At 31.3% G+C, this 25,088-nt stretch overlaps 1 protein-coding gene across 4 annotated transcripts; it reads right to left on the reverse strand.

Moving 5' to 3' along the window:
* Nucleotides 1-28: 28 nt before the first annotated feature.
* LOC105832633 (F-actin-monooxygenase Mical) lies at nucleotides 29-24,278 on the reverse strand. Of its 4 annotated transcripts, none has more exons than XM_036292828.1 (27): nucleotides 23,545-24,278; nucleotides 20,436-20,769; nucleotides 20,002-20,326; nucleotides 19,482-19,840; nucleotides 19,139-19,396; nucleotides 18,691-18,893; nucleotides 18,331-18,464; nucleotides 17,937-18,184; nucleotides 17,359-17,481; nucleotides 16,974-17,174; nucleotides 15,797-16,036; nucleotides 14,886-15,027; nucleotides 14,668-14,789; nucleotides 14,395-14,619; nucleotides 13,482-13,641; nucleotides 13,190-13,353; nucleotides 12,759-12,961; nucleotides 12,302-12,483; nucleotides 12,012-12,136; nucleotides 6,669-7,275; nucleotides 3,608-6,441; nucleotides 3,305-3,449; nucleotides 2,706-2,853; nucleotides 2,466-2,575; nucleotides 1,982-2,155; nucleotides 1,667-1,781; nucleotides 29-395 (listed from the first exon to the last, which is right to left on the reverse strand). In XM_036292828.1, exons 2-27 carry the CDS (start codon nucleotides 20,715-20,717, stop codon nucleotides 299-301), a joined length of 7,926 nt encoding a protein of 2,641 aa, XP_036148721.1. In that variant the 5' UTR covers nucleotides 20,718-20,769; nucleotides 23,545-24,278; the 3' UTR covers nucleotides 29-298. The 4 variants fall into 4 exon arrangements, with proteins under 4 accessions (XP_036148721.1, XP_036148720.1, XP_036148722.1 ...); XM_036292827.1 differs by having other exon boundaries at nucleotides 23,262-24,277; XM_036292829.1 differs by having other exon boundaries at nucleotides 14,395-14,598; nucleotides 23,262-24,275.
* Between the last annotated feature and the right edge of the window lie 810 nt (nucleotides 24,279-25,088).

Raw genomic sequence — 25,088 nt, forward strand, 5'->3', positions numbered from 1 at the left:
CATGCAATAAAATAATATATCGACGGAGCAAGTTTAATACTGTTTATTTTCATGTAAAAAATAAAATATTTTAATTATGTTTGTAAAAAAGATATGTTTATTAAATATTGAATATTTTGAAAATGGGCAGAAATATTCTAGGCGTAATACGAGTCTGCTATCTTCTTCAAATTCCTTTGCCATCTAAACTATTTACAATCTTATCTATATATATATATATATATGTATAATTTTCTTCTGGTGTTATCATGTGATAAAAAAATGTAGCGGAAAATGTATATACAGAAGCGTATCTTCCTTAGACTGAATATTTAGGACCACATTTCTTAATTGGCGTTAATCTCAGGCCTTTAGCCAACATTTGAGCTTCGAGGTCGCGGTCTTCGTTCTGATATCTAAAAGAGAAATATATTTATATTAATTAAAATGACATTTACTCTTTCAACGTAATTTGCTAGCGTATAATGATATATAGACTTGTTTGCTTCAAATCATTTTTTGAAATATCAACATTCAAACTAGCTTCTGTCAAAGGGAGATATTTAAATTTCAAGATGTTAATAATTTAGACACCTCTATTATTAGCATATTTTTTGTCTTATTATATAAATATAGTTACAAGACTTTTCGCATTTTTATTTTTCCCCCACAAAAAAATCATGACTGTTTAAAACGTAAATTGATAATAGATAATAACAATACGCACACTGTCATTATCTTATATATATATATGTATGTATGTATGTATGTATGTATGTATGTGTGCATGTGTATGTATATAAGTTTTTTGCCTTTGAGATCCGGAAGTACAAAGATTACATTTAGTTAAAAATAAAGTACTCTTCAAATAACGCTAGTGCTGCGTTCCGATATTATTGTCAGTACTGACTATAGTTTCCGTTACATACACTATAGATCTTCAGTACTGATAGTAACCCCTACAGCTATATTAATGTTATTTGCATATAAAGTATAAAATATACCCATATTGTCATTAAAGAATTTGTTTTACAGATATCAAAGTTTAAAGCAAAAAACATTTTTAAAGTTTAAAATTATTTCAAAAATATTTTGCACATTATTTTAATTTATCCTATATTTTCTCGTTACAAAGAAGATGCACAAGTAAAATATAATTTTAAAAGCAAATTTAATAATCATGAATGAATAAAACATTTCGCTGTAGCATAACATAATCAGACATTTTTCTCAAAATCAATGTGCACACTAAATTGTCATGTCAGTTCACACATACACATGCACATACACATGCACACACTCACGCACACAGGCACGCACACACAGATACTAAAACATTTATTTAAAATAATAACTTATTCAGGTTTATGCAGAATTTAAATTTGGTCATCTATTCATTTTACGCTTTAGTGTTTAGTACGATATCTCGACGAAAGCATGTGTTAATAATATCGTCAAATATTTGTAGAAATTTCAAAAATTAAGAAATGCTAATAATTCTTGATTATAATTAATAATTAATATTTCTACTATATGGATTGAGAAAATATAAACAAATAAAATAATTAAGAATCTCAAAATGTAAAATAAATAATCGGATTTGTGAGAAGAAATATTTAAAATAGGGTTACAACATGCATTTGTATATGTAGAAGTAATAGGTGCCAAGCACGATGATTTACACCACCTTTGTCGTTCTTCTTCTAATAGAGCGATCAAGGAATCTCTTTTTGCTACTATTTCCAACATTTCCGTCAAGATTTCTCCTTCTTTTTTAACATCGTTACTGGTCTTCTTGTCATCTATAAAATTATATTACAATTTATAAAACAATAGTGTAAAAATGTCCAACTTGTATATAATATATATTAATATTTTAGCATTTAAATCTACATACATTCTCATGCTTCATGTATTTTTACAATAGAATATTTGTTTTTTTGATAAGTCCTAGCCATAAAATCTAAATCAATAAATTAAAAACAAAATTAAAATTTTTTACCATCATCAGCTAAACGTTCACGCAATTCTTGTTGCAATCGTTCATGACGATCTTCTAATTGAACTTCTTGCGCACGTACTAAAAGTTCCTTTTCATATCTACGCAATTCCGTACGTTCCTTCATAAGATCAAACCATTCTCTAAGCAAATCGGCTTCTTCACGATTGGAAGAATCTAAATAAAATTATTTAATACTTTGAATTGTATTTTTGTTCTTCACACACGCACGCACCCACGCACGCGCGCACGCGCATATATATCACTTATATTTTAATTATTAATATGTGCGTGCGCGCGTACATTATTACAGTTTTTATTTGTTTTTTAAATTAAAGATAAATAAAGATATAAAATATTATAAAAATAAATAGAATAAAGAGATTAAAAATTATAGTAATAAGTTATTAACAGAATATTATATTTCAATGTTTAACTGTAATAATGAAATTACACATACATATACACCTAAAAAAAATTATATTACCTCCTTCACCACGCAGCGCCTTTTCGACACTTACGCCCCGACTTTCCAATTCCTTTTGTTTCACTTCAGTTTCCTCTAATTTTCTTTGTATTTCTTGAGCCATCCGCAATCTTTAAAATATATTTAATTTAGCAGTGTTTGCAATTAAAAACTTTATTTTTAAGCATTAAGTATATTCAGATTTAACATATTGTTAGCATTTGCGTTTTTTCAATTTAAATGTAATATAGATATATGTACCTCTTTAACTGTGCCTGTCTAGCTATTTTTTTAGCGGACTTTAATTTACGTGAAACACTATTGCACGATTCTTCAGTTGCTGTAACTTTCTGCACGTACGACGCTGAGAAGGCAGTTGTTTTAGCATCGTCGTCCGATAAACTGTCATCTGAAATATAAAAATGTGAAATTATCAAAATACAATATATATTACTTGTGTATCCATATCATTAACAAGACAAGAATTCAGAAATATACAAAGAAAATGTACAAAAATGTAGAATTGCTTAATCTAGATATATTATTTATTAATTTGTAAATTATTAGATTTTAAAATAGGGTAAACATAATAATTAAAAAAAAAAACAGTAATAAAAATGCTTGGCTGAAAATGGTACAAAATTTTAATTTTTTAAATTTATCAAATTTTATAATAACTATAACATATCGAACATAAAAAATAGAACAAAATTATTTTATGACGAGTATAATGAAAACTGAGTAATTCATGTATTTGTTATCACAAATATAATGTGCACATAACACAGACGTATGATTTGTAATTTAATTAATGTTATAACATTCATAAAATTAGTAATAAAGATTTGTACAAATCATACCTGACACTTGAGTGGTGTATGCAGAGTAGTTAAGCGGTGGCGGTGGTACAGGTGGTGGATTTTCAGTAAGAAAATTTCCTACAAGCATATCCTCGGATACACTTTTAGGTCTCGTGTCGTATTTCGATGGAGTAATTTTATCAATCTGCGTTTTACATAAAAACAATGTTATATAGTTTTCTTCAGAATACTTGACATATTTATAGTAATGCAAAATTGGAAGATTTTTGCAGCAGCGTGCTGCATCGCTGCTGCAATATTAATGATAAAAGTAATAATAATAGTAATTGCAATATTACTTACTTTTCCTTTTGATTTTGAAGTCAAACGAAACATCGATAACTTGTCCTTCTGATTAGGTGATGGACTTGTTTCCTTCTTAAAAAAAAAATCCGACACTGCCTGTATAATGCTTTTTCTTCTTTCAGAGTCTTTCGGTTTTTTTTTGTCCCTTTTGATTACTATGCCATTGTTATCAGAAAGTGATAAACCTGCAGTATTGAGCGACTCATCCATCGATTTCGCGCTAGCTGCTGGCAGTTTTTGGAAATTGAGTTTCTTTGAGATATTCTTCATATTATCGGTGCTTTTGCTGATTTTTAATTTTAACTCCGAATTATCTATTGCGCTAAAGTTACACGATTTAATTCTTTCAGTCTTCGGTGTATCAACTTTCTTTGCATCGTCCATCGAGAGTTGTCTCCGGGTTACCTTCATTCTTAATTCCTTGATTCTGTCTTCGGGACTTAAGCCTAAATCTTCGTCACTCTTCATTCTAGCTCGTTCTCGAGCATCTTGTCTGGCTTTTTCGGCAGTCCTTCTTGCTTCCTCGTTTTTTAATCTTGGTGGCGCAAGTGGTGTTTTAAAAGCATCCTCTAGACTAGCAATAGTCGACTTTTCTGTCTTCTTTGGGATTTTTTCTTTGGTTTCTTCTTGATCGGACTGCTCACGAGAGCACGAAGACATCGAAAGATTCAACGACTTGTTTGCCTCCACATATGCTGTATGAGTTGGACTGCTAACTGGTGATATTATAGAATTAGGTACAAACTTATTACCAATAGAAGAAGTATTAGACAATGATGGTTTTATCGGTGATAACGCTGTGGTAAAAGACGAAGCTCTGGCAGCTCTTCGGGCTTTTTTTTCAGCTGACTTTTGTTTATGAGCCTCGAGTTTATCCATTAAAAGATCTTGAATAAGGTTCTTTTGCTTTGACCGTTCTCTCGTGATCTCTTCAAGTTTTCTCGAAGTCGCTGGTGAATTGTTACCGTTTACAGTCATTGTTTCTTGGCATTTGATTTCTTCAGCAATCATTTCTGCGGTGCGTGTCTGTGCTAAGTTTTTCGAATTTTTTCGTTTTGATTTTCTTACATCAATAGAGTCCTTGGCATTACTAAACTCTGCGATTCTAGATTGCAATCTCTTTACGTATTCCAGATAGTCCGGATTATTAGAATCCGCCTTGGTTAACTCCTCGCGTTTCTCCATCATTTCTACAGGAACTATAGATACCTGAGGATTGATCGGACTGGCAAGCACCGTGACGACTTCGCTGGTGGTCGTATCCTCCGCTGGTTCCACAAGTAACAGACTATCTTCTTCCATCGATTGAAGTAATTCTTTATTAAAGGCTTCTGCTAATTGTTCTCGCTTCGCATTCTCCTTAAATTTTCCTCCACTTTGTTCCTCGGTTCGAATTTCTGATCTCATCGATGATCTACTCGCAATAGGCTCGTTTAGCTTGTCCATCACATCCTCCATGGTAACTGGATCAATCTCGATCACATTAGCATCTTTGAAACCTTCTTGTTCTTCCTCTTCACCGTACGAATCGTTTTCAGGATCAAGTCTCGCTATCGGTGCATCGGCGACTGGCATATTGCATATAGTAGTTGAAACAGGAACATTGGAAAGTGTAGTCTTAACATTTACAAATTCGATATAGCCCCGATTTTTCAGCATTGCAATATTGGAAGCATCTTGAAGACTGTCATCCAACAGTGACTCATTGTCAGTGTCCATGTAATTAATATCTTCGCCATTAACTAACAATTTTGATGTATTATTGTTCGGGTATTCCTGAACGATTATCCGATCGATATTCGAGTCGAATTCTGTATCCTCTTCTTTAGCAATTTTGGCGGGCGTAGAGGATAGCCTTGCATTATTTTTTCGTACAGTAATGAAATTGGGATCGATATCGAGTTCTACGTCGCGAAGATCGTCAGAGACCAAAGCCTCCCCATCACGAGCCCATTCAGAAAACTCTGTTTCAGTGAATGCTGCAGTAATAATATCGTTCTCCTCGGAATCATCTTGTTTGTTAGATATTGCCGAAGCTTCGGAAATAGGACTGCTGCAATTACTTTTTTTGTTGTCATCCCGCAAGTCTAATTGTTCCATGTTATTATTTACTATTTCAACACTATACGTGTTGTCAATTGGCTCGAGTAAATGGTGATCTCGCAAAAAGGAGACTTCGATGGAATCTGGCTCAAAGGTCTGCCCATCATCAAGGTCGTAATGCTTGTATCGATCAGCTCCCTCGTCTAATAAAAGATCGCCATCAGTACTGTGAATTCGTAATCTGGGAGGCGAAAGATTTACAGCAACATGTTGTTTGTTCTCAACTACTTCGTTAGAGTTGGAAGAAGATAATGAATCGCTGTCTATCTCAGAATCGCCTGAACTAGCATCCTTGTCCACATTCTTCCTGCTCCAATCCACTTGCGGCACGATAATTGATGTTTCGTGAAGAGGACTACGCGGTCTAAACCCATTACTTTCTTCCATATTGCTCGAAATAACTTTTTCGGTATTTTTTGAGCTGTTTATATCTTCTACGGTATTCTTCGTTAAGTTAGTTTCTTGCAAAAATATTTGTTCGTTGATTAATTCCCTATCTTTCATTGAAGACTCGTTGCAGATGTTGGGTGCTGTCTTCGATTTCAAGATACTGGATTCTTTTACTAAATCAGGTAATTGCTGAACTTTGGGTGTTTCTATTAAAGTCGTTGCCTTCGCAACATCATTCGTTGAATTTCGACAGCGATCAGTTGATAACTGCCGTGAAAATAAAATTGTAGGCGATAATGGAGAAAGTGGTGCATTGTTCGTTCGTAGTTTACTAGTACCTTAAAAAATACAATTTGTATATATGTATATATATATATATATATATATATATATATATATAATTTTCTAGGATAAAATAAAAATTTCTCAAATCTTTCTTAGCAGTTGATATATCGCAAATATTGTTCTTAGAAAGTTCTGAGTATTAAAGATGTTATAAAATAATATAGAAATTTTAATATTAAAATTTAATATTGAAAATATAATAATGTAAAAATAAAAATACCTTGAAGAAACGCTTGCATGGTAGGACTAGGTTCTGGTGCCGGATTTAATAACTTCTGATGTTGAGAGATTGAATCTGTAAAGTTTCTCAACTTAGTGTCCACATTAGATGCTGAACCTGATTTTATGACGGAACTACCCAATCCTGATCCACCCAGCAAATAACGTTTTTTTAATTCTAAAGAAAGCCTTGAAGCGATTCCGCCGGTGGAATGAGTACGATTTAGAAGATAATCTCCCTTTCGTGGATTCGACAATGGGGTACAGTTATTTGTGTCGATAGAAATCGGCACATTGCAATTAACTTCTTTGTGTGATTCCATCCTAGTACGGTTTTCTTCCAAAAAGTGTTTGCTAGTATCTTGCTGTTTCTTGTCTTGTGTCAAATTGCCATTGACCGAAGAGATCAGTTTACTCTTCACCTGCACTTTTTTTGGCTCAACATAAGTGCCTCTCGTTTTTCGCACATAGGAATCATTGATAGTAATTTCGGGAATCTCATGTTGTGTCGGAGTTGCTTCATCATGCTCAAATTCGGAGTCAGTCGAGATCTCGGTTGCAGAATTTTCTACGCTTTCCTCAGTTGACGCATCTTCTGATGATGCAACCTACATAGAATAGTATACTAAATAAATAAAAGTTATAACAAATATATAACTAGAATAATAAGCAAGTTTAGTAAATTAGTAAGAGTTGAAATAAAGAAAAAGAAAAACACAGATGCTAATATCTTAATTACCATGTGTTTTGATTAGATACGTGTTATTTTTATATATAATGTCTCGCTCGCTCTCTCTCTCTCTCTCTCTCTCTCTCTCTCTCTCTCTCTCCTCCATCCCTCCCTCCCTCCCTCCCCTCCCTCCCCCCTCCCCTCCTCTCTCCTCTCTCTCTCTCTCTCTCCTCTTCTCTCTCTCCTCTCTCTCTCTCTCTCTCTCTCGTCGTCTCTCTCTCTCTCCCTCTTCTCTCTCTGTGTGGGTGTGTGTGTGTGGTGTGTGTGTGTGGTGTGGTGTGTGTGTGTGTGTGTGTGGTGTCGTGCGCGTGGCATGTATGTATACACTAATACACTTCATTATGGTTAATATTGTGTATGTATATGAATTTTATAATTAAAACAAAAACGTAGTGAGATATTTAATAAAGTGGCTGGTGGTAATATCTGAATGAATTAGTCAACATTGGTGAGTAAATCGCTACTTTTAGCATGAGCATTAAATCAAACACAAACAATTAATGATTTGAGTTACTGTTAATGATGAATTAGTTCAATAACACTCCATTCATACACAAGATGATTACCTTTTCCTTAATTCTCCTTAATCGGTCGATTAAAAACTAGTCCCATTGAAAATTAATTAAATTCACCATCAGCCAAGATTTTTACTTATATTTTTTTGTTTACTTTATTAATACATCTCACACAGTTTTTTTTTAAATTTAAAATTGCACAACTACAATACTCTATTAAACACTCTATTAAAGATATATAAAGATTATAGAATTATAGAATCTTAGAATATAGGATTATAATTTGTGGATTATGTCTCTAAAAATACGAAAAATTACATAATAAATTGATTTTCAAGATTACAAAAATCGCAATCTAACAGACTTCCTAACTTCAGTGATGTACGGATTGATTTTATATACTAGCAAAATGTATATAACCAATAAATATTTTATAAATTTGCAATAAATATATAAGGTAATGATAATATCGAATCATTTGAAGAAAAAATTTGTTGATCAATCTAAAGCAGTTTTTAGCAAAAATTTAATTACATGTTAAATTTCACAATCTTCACACTACCAAAACTGTTAATCTTAAATATTTTAATTTAAGTTTAAAGTATATATAAAATCTCCTTTTAACTCTTATCAGAAATAAGAGTTTAGCATTTGATTATATTTTGTTTACTTATGTGTTAAGTACAGAAGTTTTTTTCATAAACTTTTAATACAAAAAACCTCCAAAATCTGTGTTATATCAAATTATAATAAAATATTAAAATAAATGTAATTAATAGCAAAGCATTTCTTGTAAAACATTATATAACAAAATATTTCCAAATTTGCACAGATATTATTAACATTATGAAATTATGCATTTGTCTTTTTTTAATTGACTATTGTTAGAAATACATTTTACAGATTTCTCAGATTTATTTAGCAAATGCAAATTTGTATGAGGTTCTCGAGCCAATGGTACATCTTTGTTTTGACTTTGTAATCTTGATGTACAAGCAACATTTTGATTTTCTGTTATCATAGTTTCTTTAACATCTTTTATAACTTCTTTATTTAAATTCGAATTCGCAATATCGTGATTCTGTAATTTTACGATACTTCGTCTTGATGAATTTCGAATATCCATTAACTTAGTATTATAATTTTGAATATCTTGACAATGAGTTTTCGAAACATCATTGACATCTCGATTTATTGATTTTGTAACATCTTTAACATCTTGACTTTTAACTTTTGAAAACTTTTCCACATCTTGACTTTGAATGTTAGAAACATTATTGCTTTTCTCGCCACATAATTTCGAAATATTTTCAACAATCTGACTGTGTACCTTCGGCATATGCTCAAGAGCTTGATTTTGACACAGATGCTTTGATGACTTTCTTCTCACTGGAATTTCAGGCGGAGAGAGTTCTGTATTAGAATTTGTTAAATTAAGAATTGGAGTTTTTTGAAAAGTATAAATGTCACGAGGTAAATTTTTTCGCTCAGGCCTTTTAGGAACTTCTTCAACATAATTTTGTGCTGAATTACCGTTTGCAATCGTGTCTTTAACATTTGTATACGTATCTACTATTTTCTTAACGATTACTTCTATTGTGGACATATCTTTATATATCGTGTTATTTAATTCGGGCAATGATTTAGTATTATTGCTAATACTTTTAAAAATCCGCGGTGGATTTTCATTTAAATTGGTATCACTTTTATACAATTTTTTACATTTAATAACTTTATTGTCATTTAACAGTGAAGGAGCAGTTAATTGTGCATTGAGAAGTGTATTATTTTCAAAAATTAAATATTTGCTTAATTTATCCCGATTATCATTCGGAATATTTATTTCATTAACTTGTTTCTCATTGCTATTATTATTTTGTATGGTTTCATTTAGCGAAACCATTGAATTAGTTTTCTTTTCTTCATTTACTTCATTTACTTTATATAAAATATTACTTTGTATGTCCGTTTCAATTAAACTGCCTTTAATTAGATTATCATTCATCGTGTTTAAATTTATATTAACCTCCTTTTCTTTATTTATGATATTTATGTCATTTTTTGGACTATTGTCCGTTGGATTAATCTTTTCTTGTTCTTTTCCGACGTTTGTAATATTAAAGTAAATATTTTTTATATCTGTATGCAACATTGATGTATCAGGATCTACAGTAGTTTGGAACTTCAAATCGTTAGTATTTAGAATCATATCTGTATCTGTAGGTAAATACGAAATATTTCGTTTGTTGCTTTCTAATTTAGAAATATTATAATTTGACGTCAATAAATCGACATAATTGCTGTCATTGTTTGATTGAGGATTTAGTTCAACAATAGGTTCATTATATGTTAAATCTAAACTATCATATGCTTTTTTCTCCTCGTTACATACTTCAAATCCTGACAAATAAAATTGAGAGCCTATCTCATCAGTTTTCAAATATGCAATTTTATTCTGCTTTTCAATTTGATTGAATTGTTGATCAATGGCATTGTTATCTTTTTCGCTCAAATTATTCATTTCCTCGGTATTAATTTCTAATTTTCGTCTTTCATTTTGTTTAATAGCGACTATGTCAGAAGTTTTCGATTTGTTATTATTTGAAGAACTGGTCATATTGAAGTACTTGAGCATTTCCTCTGCATTTATTTTACTAGATAGTTTGGGCTTAATATGTAACTTGACTACTTCCATATTAGTATCCTCATTTTCCTCATTTTGCGTCGGCTGATTTTTCAACACCGTTTTTTTATTATGCGTAAAATATTTACTCATTTTCAACCGAGCACATTCAGTCGATAGTGGTCGAAGTCCACTTCCTATAGCTTTGTTCTTTGCTTTTCTTTGTTTTAAATCGCGTTTTAATTTATCGAACACATTATCGCGGTTATCAACATTCGAAATACTATGTGATTCCAAGGGAATCCGCAATCGCGAAGTTTCCAAAGGTAGTTCTTCAAGTTGTATCTCCTGTGTTGGAGATGGCGATGTCACTGTTACTAATGGATATTCCGACTCTTGTAATACATTCACAGTAAGTATTGGAGTTACTAAAGGTATGTTAACTTTTTTCTCAGTAACATTACCTATATCAATATTATTACTATCATTGATAAATTTATTTTCATTTTTGTTAATAAAATCGTTGTCCTTATTTTGATCAGTAACACTAATATTTTCACACATTTCTACGTCCTTAGGTAAATTAAATTTCGAATATTCCGTCATATTGTTTAAATGATTACTAATGACTAAATCGTCATTATACAACATCTCTACCGATTGATAAATCTCTGATGATGAGGAAGATAAAGAACTTTTGCTTCCATTCAAAGAAGAAGTGATAACACCCGGCAAATCATCAGCATTAAGGATAGTTTCGCTATCAGAAACCCTATAATCCTTGCTTGTTTCAACGCAAGGTATAGTATCTGCAACTGTAATTTTCGCAACCTCTTCTAAACTAATTTCTAAACAATTGTTTTGCGCGGAATCTTTTAAATTATTTCTAGATAAATCTTTTGGATCCTTTATTATATTATTTGTATTTAAATTATTAACATTTACATTTAAATCAATAGAATTTGATGCAAGATTTTTTTCGTCAGCATTGAGAATATCATTTTGCAAACAATTGTTGTTAACTCTGTTGTGCGATCTGCCTAATTGAGTATTTTCGTCAACAAAACTTTCGTATTTAGAATTGCAACCTTTTTTGTATAAACGATTAAGAACATTATTTGTCAAAAAAATGAAGGATTTATTTTGATCCGAAATATTATCGTCAATATTATTTGAAAGAGGCACTAAATCGGTCGCGCAAATTACACTTTCAGAAACTTGTGAGATAACATTGAGAGATGCACCATGAGCGGAAGTCATACTTTCTTGACCGTGTATATTTCTAGCTAATTCATTAGAAGCTAATGCCGTCTCGTTGGAGGATTCTAATAGTCCTCCGAGAGCATTTCTCTCAGATAATAACTCACTATCATTCGTGTTCACGTTGGACATTGAGGATGATGTTACTTTAGATTCAAAAGGAATGAGTGATTCTTGAACTATAGCAGGATCTATAGAGCCTTGAGAATGTTTCACCTCTGTTTCCGAACCGGTATCGGTATCAGAGCTGCGCGGTGGCACCTTCAACCACACTTCCTGCTTCCGGAGTTCTCGCGCGCGTACATCTTCTTCGTCTTCGGTTGCAGTGCCGCTTTCATCGTCTAACAAAAAAATCAAGATATTTGTTAATAAGTAGACAAATAATATAAGTTGGAAAATTTGTTAAGAAATTTTTCTTTGATTTTCTTCGCCTCTCTCTTCTCTTCATATTTTTTTGTTTATAATCAACAGATAGCATATACTCTTATATGCATAATAAATAATACCTTCACTAGTATATTCATCGCTAGAATCTTCATACTCATTGCTGCCAGTGTCAGATTGCCCAATTGTAGCATGTGGATGCGAATAGCGCAATGTCCAATTCTTAGCCAACTCAAGAGTTCCTTCGGTCGTTAGTGGTTGATCTACAGCTTCCTCAAATACTTCATTATCTTCATCAGAATCACTACGAAATAATGGTAATTTAAACACATTATTGTAATTAAAATTTTGTTTTTTTAAATAAATATTATTGTGTATTGTATCATGAAGAAAATATAATTAAATATTATTAAATATAATCAATAATCATTAAAATACAATATTCTAATAAAAAAATTTAATTTTTAAACATTTACAAATATAATTTATAATTCTATATAAACCAAAATTAATATATTTAAAATATTATAAAGCTATATATGATATAAAAACTATCACAAATAATATATACATAGTTACCTCATATCAGAAATATCGTCACTAGATCCCATTTCTGCGGTAGAAGCACCAAAATTTCTGTCTGTCCACTCATCTTCATCCATTTGACTTTGAGCTTCTTCAGGATCTGATATTTCTGCCAGATTTTCAAATTCAATTCTCTCTGGAGTTTGACCACGATCGAGTAAATCGAGTCCAACGATGCCCTCTAAGGATGCTTTGACCTGAAAATGTGAGTATGTGAGTATGTATGTGTGTATGTATACATACATATATACATATGTGTGTGTGTGTGTGTGTGTGTGTGTGTGTGTGTGTGTGTGTGTTTGTACAAATGCAATTGTTTCGTAAATTTTATTTAAAAATTCTACAAAGAAATATCATTTTAGTGACACTTTTTTGTATTTGTGTTTCACATCATATTTTTACATTATTAAACAAGATGTTTATACCTTTTCTGGTGTTTTTAATACAGCTGCGGCATTAGGTAAATTTTCTTTATTCACTAAGTTAGTCCTCTTTTTCTCTGCTCTAGTTTTCATCGTTCCCGATAACCCAAAGTGTTGGGCACAGTAAAAACGTCCTCCGTTTTTCTCCCGATCAAATGTATGATTTCCTATAAAACACACAAAAAAACCAGCAAAATTATAAAATCGTATAATATTTAGAAATTGTTATAAAGAAAGAATTAAATATTGATTATTAATATTTAATTCTTTCTTTATAACTTGGTAAATTAAATACCTATTCTTAACGAGATAGAACAATATTCGCATCGGAAACAACCACGGTGAAAGAATTTGCCTTCCGCACTAAGTCTTTCCATCAGATAAACTCTTTTATTGCAGAAATGGCACATCTCTGAACCTCCTTGCACAGGTAATGTGATAGCGGGCTTAGTGTTCTAGACAAAAATAATTTGTACAATCTGATACAGTAATTATTAATTAAATTTTTCAAAATAAAAAATTATTAAATAAATTATGTGCTAATTTTATATATATATATATTCAACTTATCTTTCAAGAGAAGATAGTGTTAGATCTTTGCACATTTGCTACAATTACATTTTATTAATATCAATAGCAATTAATTATTATTCACAAGTTCATAATTTTGTATTATATACTTATAATTAAATGTGTTAATTTACAACATTTAATACACACATAGGCTTAGACATAAGAAAAATTTAAAAAGTCAACATTATCCAATATATTACAATTCACATATTTATAATCTTAACTTTGTGTGTGTTGAAAAATATCACATTTGCGTTGAAAACTATATAATTGTAAATATTTAAAAATTTGTTGTGTAAAAGATTTAAAAAAATTATCTAATATAATATATTGCTTGAAAAACATTTTTAGAATATTTTAATACATGTGTTGTATCAATGAAACCCAATTCTGATAACTGAAAATGCCATAAAATGTCATAAAATTATTAACAATAATAAATGAGTTTCTATATAAGAAGCGCCAATCTACTACTGATTTATATCTTTTCTCTAGAAGAATTCTGTAATCAAGTAGAATTCTTTTCATAAGCTTAAATACATAAGACACAGTAGGTACCGATACATTAAGAGGCGCTGAAATTGTAATATTCCGTTGACCATTTTCCTATTGGAGATCGTAAAATTCGTATTTACCGATTTCTGCAGCTTGGGTTCCACATCCTGACTTTTATTCGAAAACTGTTCAGCCATGGCTGAAACTTTATTGTATCCGAGAGTACTACCTTCCCGAATCTTCTTGCCTATATTCTTCAGGGTATTGTCTATGTCAGCGTACTTACTGTAGGTGTCCCTTTGATCGTTGCCTCGTTTCTCCATCTTGATCTGCCGAGCTAAAAACTGAATGAAACATATACACATCTGAAAAAGTGCGAGTATGTTAATATTATTAAGAGTTTCTTTGCCAACCTGCTCGCGACTCCACTTCGGCACTTTCTCTACATGTTCGTGACGAATGCTACGGCCCATCTTGTTCTCTTCGATCTTCTTCTCAATTTCTTTCACGTTCCAGTCGGTTTTCTCAATTTTACCTATGTACAAACATTTTATTGTTCCATTTCTAACACATCTCGAAAACAAAAGACTATTAGAATTAGATGGAGTTAGAATTTAAAAAATGTGCTAACCAATGGCGCGTAAAAGATCTTTAGGTTTCTTCTCGGAGGATGTCGTCCCTTTCAGTTTATCTTCAAAATCTTTTATCCTTCCCGAAAATTCCTCATCCACACTACTTCTACGGTGACCAATGTGTATTTTAGGTTGTCTGTCCTAGGAATAATTAACAACTTAATAAAAATCTCTTATAAACAGGCAATTAAAAAATTAATATAGTTAGATTAAGTATTAGAATATCACAACGCACAACAATGCAAGCAAGAAATGTGAACATTTTATAAAATAATGTTGAGTATAAATAAATAAATAAATATATATATATCTATATGTATATAGTATATAGATTTTCTTAAAAAATATACATATAACAATAATAAGGTAATAAAAATGAATAAATAGTTGAGATTAAAACGTAATTTTTCAAACTCAAATACAATCAATGCAATTTAGATAATTTTCAATAAATTATAAAGGTCTAGACATAAATATTGTTATTTTTATTTTTTTCTATTTAGTAATACTTTTTTTCTTCAGTCACCAGTTTCATAAGGGCAGTAATAAAGACATTAACGTGACAATACAAATGCAAATAGAATATAATTTCTCATAAAAATAAATTAAAATCTATTTTATTCGGTTTTAAAATATTAAAGCATATTAAACAAGCATGTTAATTGATAAAGTTAATAACATAAATGCAATCCTCAAACATATTTGGAAACAAATGTATTAATACTTTTATTTCTTCATTGCCATCATATAAATGCAGCTAGGCAAAAATAGAAAAACTAATAAAAATAAATTAAAATTACTTTGTCAAATAGTTTTAGAGACGATTGTTATTTATTTTAAAAGACACAAGCTTTTTTAATGTAGACAGAAAAAAATATCAAATATTCGCACTCGTCAATCTCTAGCTTACTGGATAAAGTATTTTCTGCTCTAAATCTTTTACTCTATCCTTGAAATCTGGTGCAGTTTGACGGTACAAAAAAATCGAATAATCCTCAAAGGGTTCATCTTTTTCGCGTTTTGCATTGGCTTGTAGCATCTGCATACTTTTGTAGAACTGTTGAGTTGCCATCTTGCGCAAATATTGCCGCTTCTTCATGCGTTCATTTCGATGATTTTCGATCTCATCGAGTCTTTTCTGCCTTTCATCCTTTATTGCGAGTTTACGATTGTCATTAGTCGCGTGATCAATTAATTGATATATTTCTTGTGACAATCCAAGCAGTGAAATGTTTCTTTGCAGCAAAGCATACTATTATAAATCAAATTATGCAACAAGCATGAAGTAGCGAGGAAATGATATATGAGAGCAGAACTCTTTTAAATCTTGAACATTCTTATTTTAATCGATGACTTTTTGAACCATTTAAAGAACAATATTTTGTGAGTAGAAATTAGAATGCAAAAAAAGTTAAGACAAAAAAATTTATAAAATGGAAAGAAATTATATACATGTATGTGTGTAAAGAATGGAACAAAAGAAAAATTGGCCTGTAAAGTTTCTATTTATTAAACTATTACTAGCATAATTCTAAATTTAAGTTTATACATAATCAACCACATTATTGCTGTATTTAGCAATGATTTTGCGCAAATAAAGACAAATAAAAGATTTTATAATGTTTCTGGCATAAATCTCCTAAGAATTTAAAGAAATTTTACTTCATAAAGTAACAATTATATTAACAACATATAAAAAATTTTGACAACATAATCGATAGTCTGAACTTATTTCCTTTTATGGTAGATTATGCGTTTTCAGTATGTATTCCGTTCCTCTCGAAGCACAGTAAAGATAAGTCCAACAAATATGATTAACAATGATATGAATATCCCGCGATATATAACAGCTTCGATCTTCTGCCACCGTGACTACATAAGATACAAGCATTTAAAGTCAATAATTGGATACGGCTATAATGTTAGGTCTAATTTATTGCAAAAAATTCAATTTTATGTTTAAAAAAACAAATTTGCTCTAATAAAAAATTAGATTTTCTCTAAACATTTGAAATGTATTCGCAAAGTTGTTATTGTGTTTGTCCGTATCATACATTCATTATAGATAGATAATTTATTCTGCTTACCATCGTCGCGCCCACTTTCTCGGTGCTCCGTCTCTTTCGAGAACGCCGACTAACCGTATTGTCCTTCTTATCCATGTAAGAATGCACATTTTCATTAGCATGCCGTGAGCGCGAATGTCGTGTCTTCGTAGGCTTTTCCTCAGGCGTCCATTGTTTCAGTTGCTTTGGATGTGTAGTACATTCCTCCTTCATTTCGGGTTCCTATTGCAATAAATTCTACTTAAATTCGTGATTACTTTTTAAAGAAAGATATTCTTAAATAAGCATCTTTTTTTAAAATTTTTTAAAGAAATAATAATTAGCTCATACCAATTCCGCATACTTCAATGCAAGTAAGAAAACTCTAGAAACTATAGACATAACTTTTCTATTTTTAGTTGCTTACTAATTTTGGATGTTTGATGTGTGGAATCTCGCCTCTGAAAACTTCATATATTTGTGTTAAATAAGAAAACATGGCAAGTGTGTCAGGAACATCGCATTGAATCATTTCTTCACCTGTCATTATCTGTGTAAACAAATTATTTTTTATTATTTAGATAAGTAAAATCTATAAACTAATAAAATTATACATATACATATATACATATATATATTTATTGAAGTTGTGTAATAATTTTTATATTTTTGTTTATTATTTAAAATAAAAAGATTTATTAGCAGTTGATTGAATAAGCTCTAATGTGTATAATTCTTATATTTCTTCTTTAGTTATCATTTTGCTAAAAATTATAAAATAAATAATTGAATAAAAAATTTATATATATATATATATATATATATATAAGCATATAAAATCCAGGCACGCACGCACGCACGCACACACATACCCCCCCCCCCACATACACATGTATAACAATATGAAATAATTCCAAAGAAACATTTATATATTAAAAATAAAGAAAATATATCCATTTATTAGTGATATTAAAGCAAAAAGATAAAAATATCTCATATGTTTACCGGTGGTATGTTTAATTCCTTTTCCAATATATCAAAGGCGAGCTGATTGTTCTTTACTGCATCTTTCGCATTTAAACTGTAAAAATCTATTAAATCTGGACGGTATCTATGAACAATTGCACAAATAGCTAAACCATCTTTGAAAGAGGCACCCATATCTTCGATGTGAACTTTGTCGTACAATGCAACTTGCTTTTGTAGCCAACGAAGCAATGTATCTGGATGAACTTGAGCGTCAGCTCTCAAATCTACATAAAAATGTTTTTATAAAAATAAATAATCATATTAATGGTCAAAGTAATAAATTAAAGAAAAAATCGAGAATTGCGGAATCCTATCTTTTAGAGTTCAAAGTTTCAAGAATCTAAGAATTTAATATTAATGTTGATCTCACCACGACGTCTTCGTTTCTTTGGAATATCGATTTCGGACTGTAGCGCAGGTTGTTTGATGCTTTCAGGATCATCTGTGTCAAGAAGACTGCGCACTTGTATTGGAGTTACAGAACGTACATTGAGATTCGGATACCTTGAAGGAAAAATATTTGATTATTCTTAAATATTATTTAGCAAGACAAAGCAAGAGACATTTGTGTGTGATAAAAATCCTTACAATTTCCAAATAAACAAATTGCTATAAAATTTTCTTCAGATAATAGTAACACAGTTAATCATTTGGTTGATAGTTATATTTAATATTTTTACTTTCTAAGATTTGGTTGATTTATTCAATTCACTTATAATTAATATCTTACCTAGTGTGAGGATCCAAAGTATATGCCGCATAATCTCTATTCAAGTTCTCTGGTGTTGTTTGTCCCAACAATCTATATATGGACTCACGTTCCGCAATCACTTCCAATGGTGACAAAGAAGTGCCCCAACCTTTGATTGCCCAACCCGCATCCAGAGAGCTCAAAAATCCTCTTGCGCAACCAGAACCAGTAGGCCAAAAAGGCTACAATCATTTCTGCTTTAGTTTTTCATCAAAAGTCAAGTACAATAAAGAACATTAGCAACAAAATCTAATAATAAAAAAGACAAAAAAAGATAAATAAAATGGTCCATCCACTTTTATTATATACCTTGAAATTTTTTTATTTTTTCTAAGATTTAATAATTTATGTGTAGAAAAATTGATCTGGATTAAAATATTATAAATCACAATTTTGAATAATCGTGACAAATATACTTATCATTTACCTCCAAGAGGCTGTCGCCTACAAGAATCATAAGCAATCTATGACCGAAACGCTCCAATACGCGGCTTGCATTTTCCGCCGCGTACATTGAAGTAAAATCGAACATGGCTACGTCCGGTTGGCCATAATGATTCACCGCAAATTCCATATCCATCATTTGATATTCCGTTGAGAATTCCGCCGCTTCTCGCGCATACAACATCAATGCTTCACGATCCACGTTTTCTTTCGCAAGTAGTTTTGCGGTGTCAGCATGATCCTAGAAATCAATAATAATTTAATTGACATTTTGAGAAATAATTGTATGTTTTACAATTGTAAATTATTACATTATACGTTATTACCTGCAGAATAACTCCCTTGTCGATTAAACTATGTTTCTTGGCAGTCATAACAAAATAATGCGTATCATCTTTGTAATACACAATATTTTCTAAATCAATACCCGTTTCTTGGTACAATTCTTTGAAGAACTTTTGATTAAAAATAAAGGCGACGCCGCTGATCTCTTCTACGCGAGCCTCTGCCTCAGTTCGTTTGTTTATAAAATTCGCCGTGATTGCGATGGCTAATTTTCCTCGAAATTCCTTTCGTTTAAAACCTTCCAAGGTATTTCTTTTGCCATCGGCTCCAATTAGCACATCAAATTCGTATTGGGAAACAGGATGATCAGCTGGTGAAGTCTTCGCTCTCCAACCAATCTCTGATGACAATATTAAATTAAAAAAACATTAGTAATATAAACAAATTTGGTAAAGAAATAACTAAAAAAATAATACAATAAAAATAAACAGTTACAAAATATGAAAAAAAAAAAAGAAAATTTAAAGATATTGTATCTTTTATTAGTTAGTTGTTACTTACTGCCATCTTCCTGGTTATCCGGTGGTTGAATCAGAGAATCAAAGCTTACACTCTCGTGAAATTCGACACCAAGAATCAACGCAACCTTTAGCAAAATACACTGCAGCTGTCGAATACTAATGTGATCTATAGAACCCGCACAAAACTTTCCGAAAAATTTCTTTGCTCCTAAACCTCGTAGATCCTGGATGACGAAAGGCCACAAATGTAAAACATTGTTTCTGGACATCCGATCTCTTTTCTCCACCACAACCACTTTGGCTCCCAACAATTGGGCTTCTATGGCTGTGCGTAGACCACATGGGCCACCGCCGATTATTAAAACCTAATTAAGATCTTACTTGAAAAATTTTTCTCCTCGATAAAAAAATCTTCAGAAGACTAATCCATAGAAAAGATTATATCCATAAATGTACTTATATAAATAAACTTACCCTCGTGTTCGGGCATGCTTTGCCACGATTATAACATTTATGATTCGCTCGCTGATCAAATTTTTTCCATAGAGCTTGCGCCTTCCACGATCGTAGTTTTGTTTTCAACTTTGGATAAAACTGATTAATGACGTTTGGTCGGATTTTTAGCAATTCGCACAGTTGTCTGTAGTAACCAAGAATAGATTTCAATGTGGTAGCGTTGCAAAATTGGTCAAAAATCTCGCTGGCCAACGCCACCTCTGGTGAGTTAGCCGCTTGCTTCTTGCCGATTTGATCCATCGTCTCGATCCTTTGCCTTTGGTTTTACAGTGGCTCATCAGTTCGTCATTATCTATAAGAAAAAGCATTTTTATTTTATTTTTTATAAAAATTTTATTTTATAAAAATTTCAATATATAAGATTCTTATTTTCGAAATTGTTCTCAAAATTCAGAAGGCGAACAGAGAGTTAAAAATAGAATTTTTTGACTAATAATTAAATATGAAAAAGAAGTTTGTCCCTGTTTCTTAAAAGCGTTTATCAATATCATAACATTAAATACGTAGGATATCGTATCGTACGTACTTACGCATCGATATCATAACATTACCTTTAATTTATATTATCTATGAGAAAAACGAAATAAATAAGAAAAAAAGAAATGTTGAAATAAATTCAAAATATTATATTTACTTCGTATTCTTAGCGGAAAGTATGTCAGCGTAAGCAAATCATTTATTTCATGATCGATTCCATTGAGATGTGATGACTCTCGCTTATTCACGACACGTCTTTGCGAACAACCGTAATACCCTGCATCGAAGGTGCCGATAGTCTGCGATATTCTTCTCCGGTTCGTTGAACTTACGGTCTAATAACTTTGTAGCCCGTCGCGTGCATTCGTTCAACATTTCGCCGAGGAAAAAACGGAAATGTGAAAACTTTCCCATGGATTTCCGCAGGAAATAAGTTCATAAATAATTTCTAATTCAAGACGATTCACTCTTTTGAGATAAAAGAGAAAAGAATCCAAAAATGTATTTAAAAAATTATGTCTTTTGATTACATATAGAGAATATACTATAAAAATTACATCTATCATACAGATTATTATAATTTAACAATTATTTTCACGTTTCTTATTATTATTATTAATATTAACAAGAATATTTTAATTAAATAATATATTAAATAATCTTGAGTAATATAAGAATAAACAGACACCTCTGTCTTATTTTTCATCTGTTTACTTTTTAAGTTAATATTAAAACTGAAATTAAAATAATACTATTAATTATAGCATTTAGTGTTACTTAAAAAAATAGAGAAAATATTAGGTAATCTTTCACAGAAATTAAATAATAATTTATACAAAAAAGTGTATCAAATATTCTTGTGTAAGTGGAAGTTTTTCTCATTGATTTATTATTTTTATTTCTTAAAAGAAAACAAAAACTAATATAGTTAATTGACCATAAATATGTTTTATATATTATTTTCATAATTGATGACAAAGCGTTTTTACTGTCAACAGTGAATTACAAAAATAATACATGACAAAGGGTTTATATCAATTCATCTTGAAAATGAATCAACTTATTTGGCTATAGCATTAAATATCTGTTGTGTATCCCTATCTCAATTTATCACTATGTATTATGTATAAAAAAAATTGTTGTAATATATACTCCTGATGTTTGTTTCGAGCTCTTAAAGTTTTATTATTTATTTCAAGTTCTCTGTATTGTATCTTTTTGGTTATAAATTATTTTGAGAAAAAGATATTCTTAGATAATACAAAAAACACACACACAAAACTGGAAAAGTCATTAAGATAATAAATAAATTAATATTTCAGATATTGTATTTTAGTTTTATAAGTAAAATAAAAAAAAATATATTGATCAGTCATATGATTCCTCATTTAAAGAGATAGGCATGACTCACATCTGGCAAGCAACTCCACCTAGAACAAAGTTATACCGCAATGCTAAGATGTCTCCCCTCTAAACAGAATACTTTTCATTTCATACACTTTTAAATATTGTTACTTTCAAAAATAATTCTATAGTAAAAATAAAGTGGGATGCATAATGCGTGTATATAAAATAAAATCTGAATAATTTGAATCTCTAATGACCAATTCTGTAACCAATTTAAAAATTTTAAATTTTTCTTAGCAAAACTTTTACCTTTTTATCTTTTTGTAACAGATAAAATTTATTCAAAATGTTCCAATCTTTAACTGTATGTATCCTTGTAATGTGTTCAGGTCTAAATTAAAATTATTTTAAAATAAACAACCTAAAGCTAGCTGAAGAACATAGTACAACTCTTCAAGGTTTATAAAAAAAGCTCATTTTCAGTTGCTTGTAATTCAGAGGATTATCGCTGTCTCAATATATTTTAGCAAAATATCAAATTTAAGAGAATGTAATTATTATTAAGTGCATTCTTTCAGCACATTTCGAGAGATAACCATATACATATATAATTCCTACATGGATATATTGAATTCTCAATGGCAATACATAATGTTGTAGATACATTTTAAGTATATATAAATAAGTCTACTCAAGTGACTTGTACAAGATACTCAGATATTAAGCATGAGTGAATCTGCATGTATATGCATTCACATCACGTCACGTCACGTCACATCACGTCACGCATGTAGAGAGACAGAGACAGAGACAGAGACAGAGACAGAGACAGAGAGAGAGAGAGAGAGAGAGAGAGAGAGAGAGAGAGAGAGAGAGAGAGAGAGAGAGAGAGAGAGAGAGAGAGAGAGAAAGAGAAAGAGAGAGAGAAAGAGATGTGGAGAGATGTGCGCGCGTACGTACTTGTAGGAAGGACTGCGTCACGCTGCGTACAATTGTATGAGTCGACGTCGAGACTGCGCTCTTGTAGCTGTGTAACGCGTTTTCAGAAGATCTCTTTTCCTCTGTATGGCTCGCACTCACATCACACAACACACAGGGTGGCGAGGGAGAAGGGTGGGCGATCCAAGAAAGATGGGGAGGCTTCGGGCGTGACGCTCATGCACCACGGAAACATCGATGGAGTTCCATCCCTCACACGACGTCCCAGTCGACCTGGTTTCGACTGGATCGCGATGCAACTCACCACGGTGACGCGGATCCACCGTTGATCATTCCCTGCTCCTGAGAACCAGTCTGGTTCGACGCGTTCGACTGCACAGCACGTACTAACAAACTCGGTCGAGCGGGTCGAGTTACGACCACTCGTGGCTCGTGGCTCAGGGTACATTCGCACTACGTCGAGCAGTGGCGACATCCACGATCACGCGCTAAATACCACACGGCTGAATCTAAAAGAGAAGCAGACGATATAAATGTTAAATGGCATCTACGTAGAATTCCAAAGGTGCAATATATTTGTCCTCATTCTTTTTAGAAAAGAAAAACTTGTGTACGTTACTTGCTTAGGGGGAAAAAAAAAACAATATCGTTAGTTTCTTACTTATGTATGTACACAAAAAGTTAAGTCTTTCATAGTAAAAAATGACTACGAGCAAGGGGTAGTCATTTTTTAAGGGTCGGTTATTCCAACTTCTTGGTAAACTTACCTATTAGATGAATATATGTTTATCTTTATTTATTTAAGAAAAGAAATGAAGATATTAGACACATGCTTTAATTACCTGGTAAGTTTACCAAGAAGGCAAGAAGTTGGAACCGGCTCTAAAAATGCTGTAACTCATCTAACAGATATCACACTGTGTTTAATATAAATATTTATTATTACTAATCATATCTCTTGTTCTCTTTTACCTCTGTTTCCTTTGAAGATCGAATGTATACGATCGACATTAAAATAATAAAGATGTTTATGAATTGCCGTAGTTAAAATCATTTCTACTCTTTCCATAATGTAAACGGCTTGTCATGTCAATGCCTTTTCCACTTGATAGCCTTGAGCCGAAACTCAAAACCTTTAATGGCCTTTTTCTTCATGTTCAGTTATCTTGCGGTTAAAATTATCCAGGAGATAAACTATCAGATCCATCTACGTGATTGGTTAAACTTGAGATTTATCCTCCGGATAACTTTATCAGGAAGTGAAGAAATCGGACATTATGCCCGATTTCTTCACGTTCAGTTATATCTTGCGGTTAAAATTATCCAGGAGATAAATACCAGATCCATGCACGTGATTGGTTAAACTTGATATTTATCCTCTGGATAACTTTATCGGGAAGTGAAGAAATTGGGCATAAACAATTATATATATTTGAACTATTTTTATGATGTAAGACAAAATAGGGCTCTTTAAATTGAAATTTATAAAAGCATTTTTTATTATTTGATGTCAAGGGCTACGTACAGAAAACACAAGGTGTAACAGTTAAATAATTCGCTAATATAATTAGTTTAAATTAACATTAAAGACCATTAATCAATTAATAGAGTTAATATAATTAGTTTAAATTAACATTAAAGACCATTAATAATTATGGATCACTAATCATTGGTTATGTTCAGAAAATACAAGTGATCAATGAGCGGTCAGTGATTATTGGTCCTTATTGTTTACATAACCATGGCTGTGTTCAGCCACTGGTTTATACGTTTAGATCTAACAAGAACCAAGAGCAGGAACCAATCGTGTTGAAGAATTTTACAACAGTTGCAAAGCTGCTTTTTCTG

Source organism: Monomorium pharaonis, chromosome 10 (assembly GCF_013373865.1).
Source record: "Monomorium pharaonis isolate MP-MQ-018 chromosome 10, ASM1337386v2, whole genome shotgun sequence".
In the NCBI taxonomy this organism is placed as follows: Eukaryota; Metazoa; Arthropoda; class Insecta; order Hymenoptera; family Formicidae; genus Monomorium; species Monomorium pharaonis.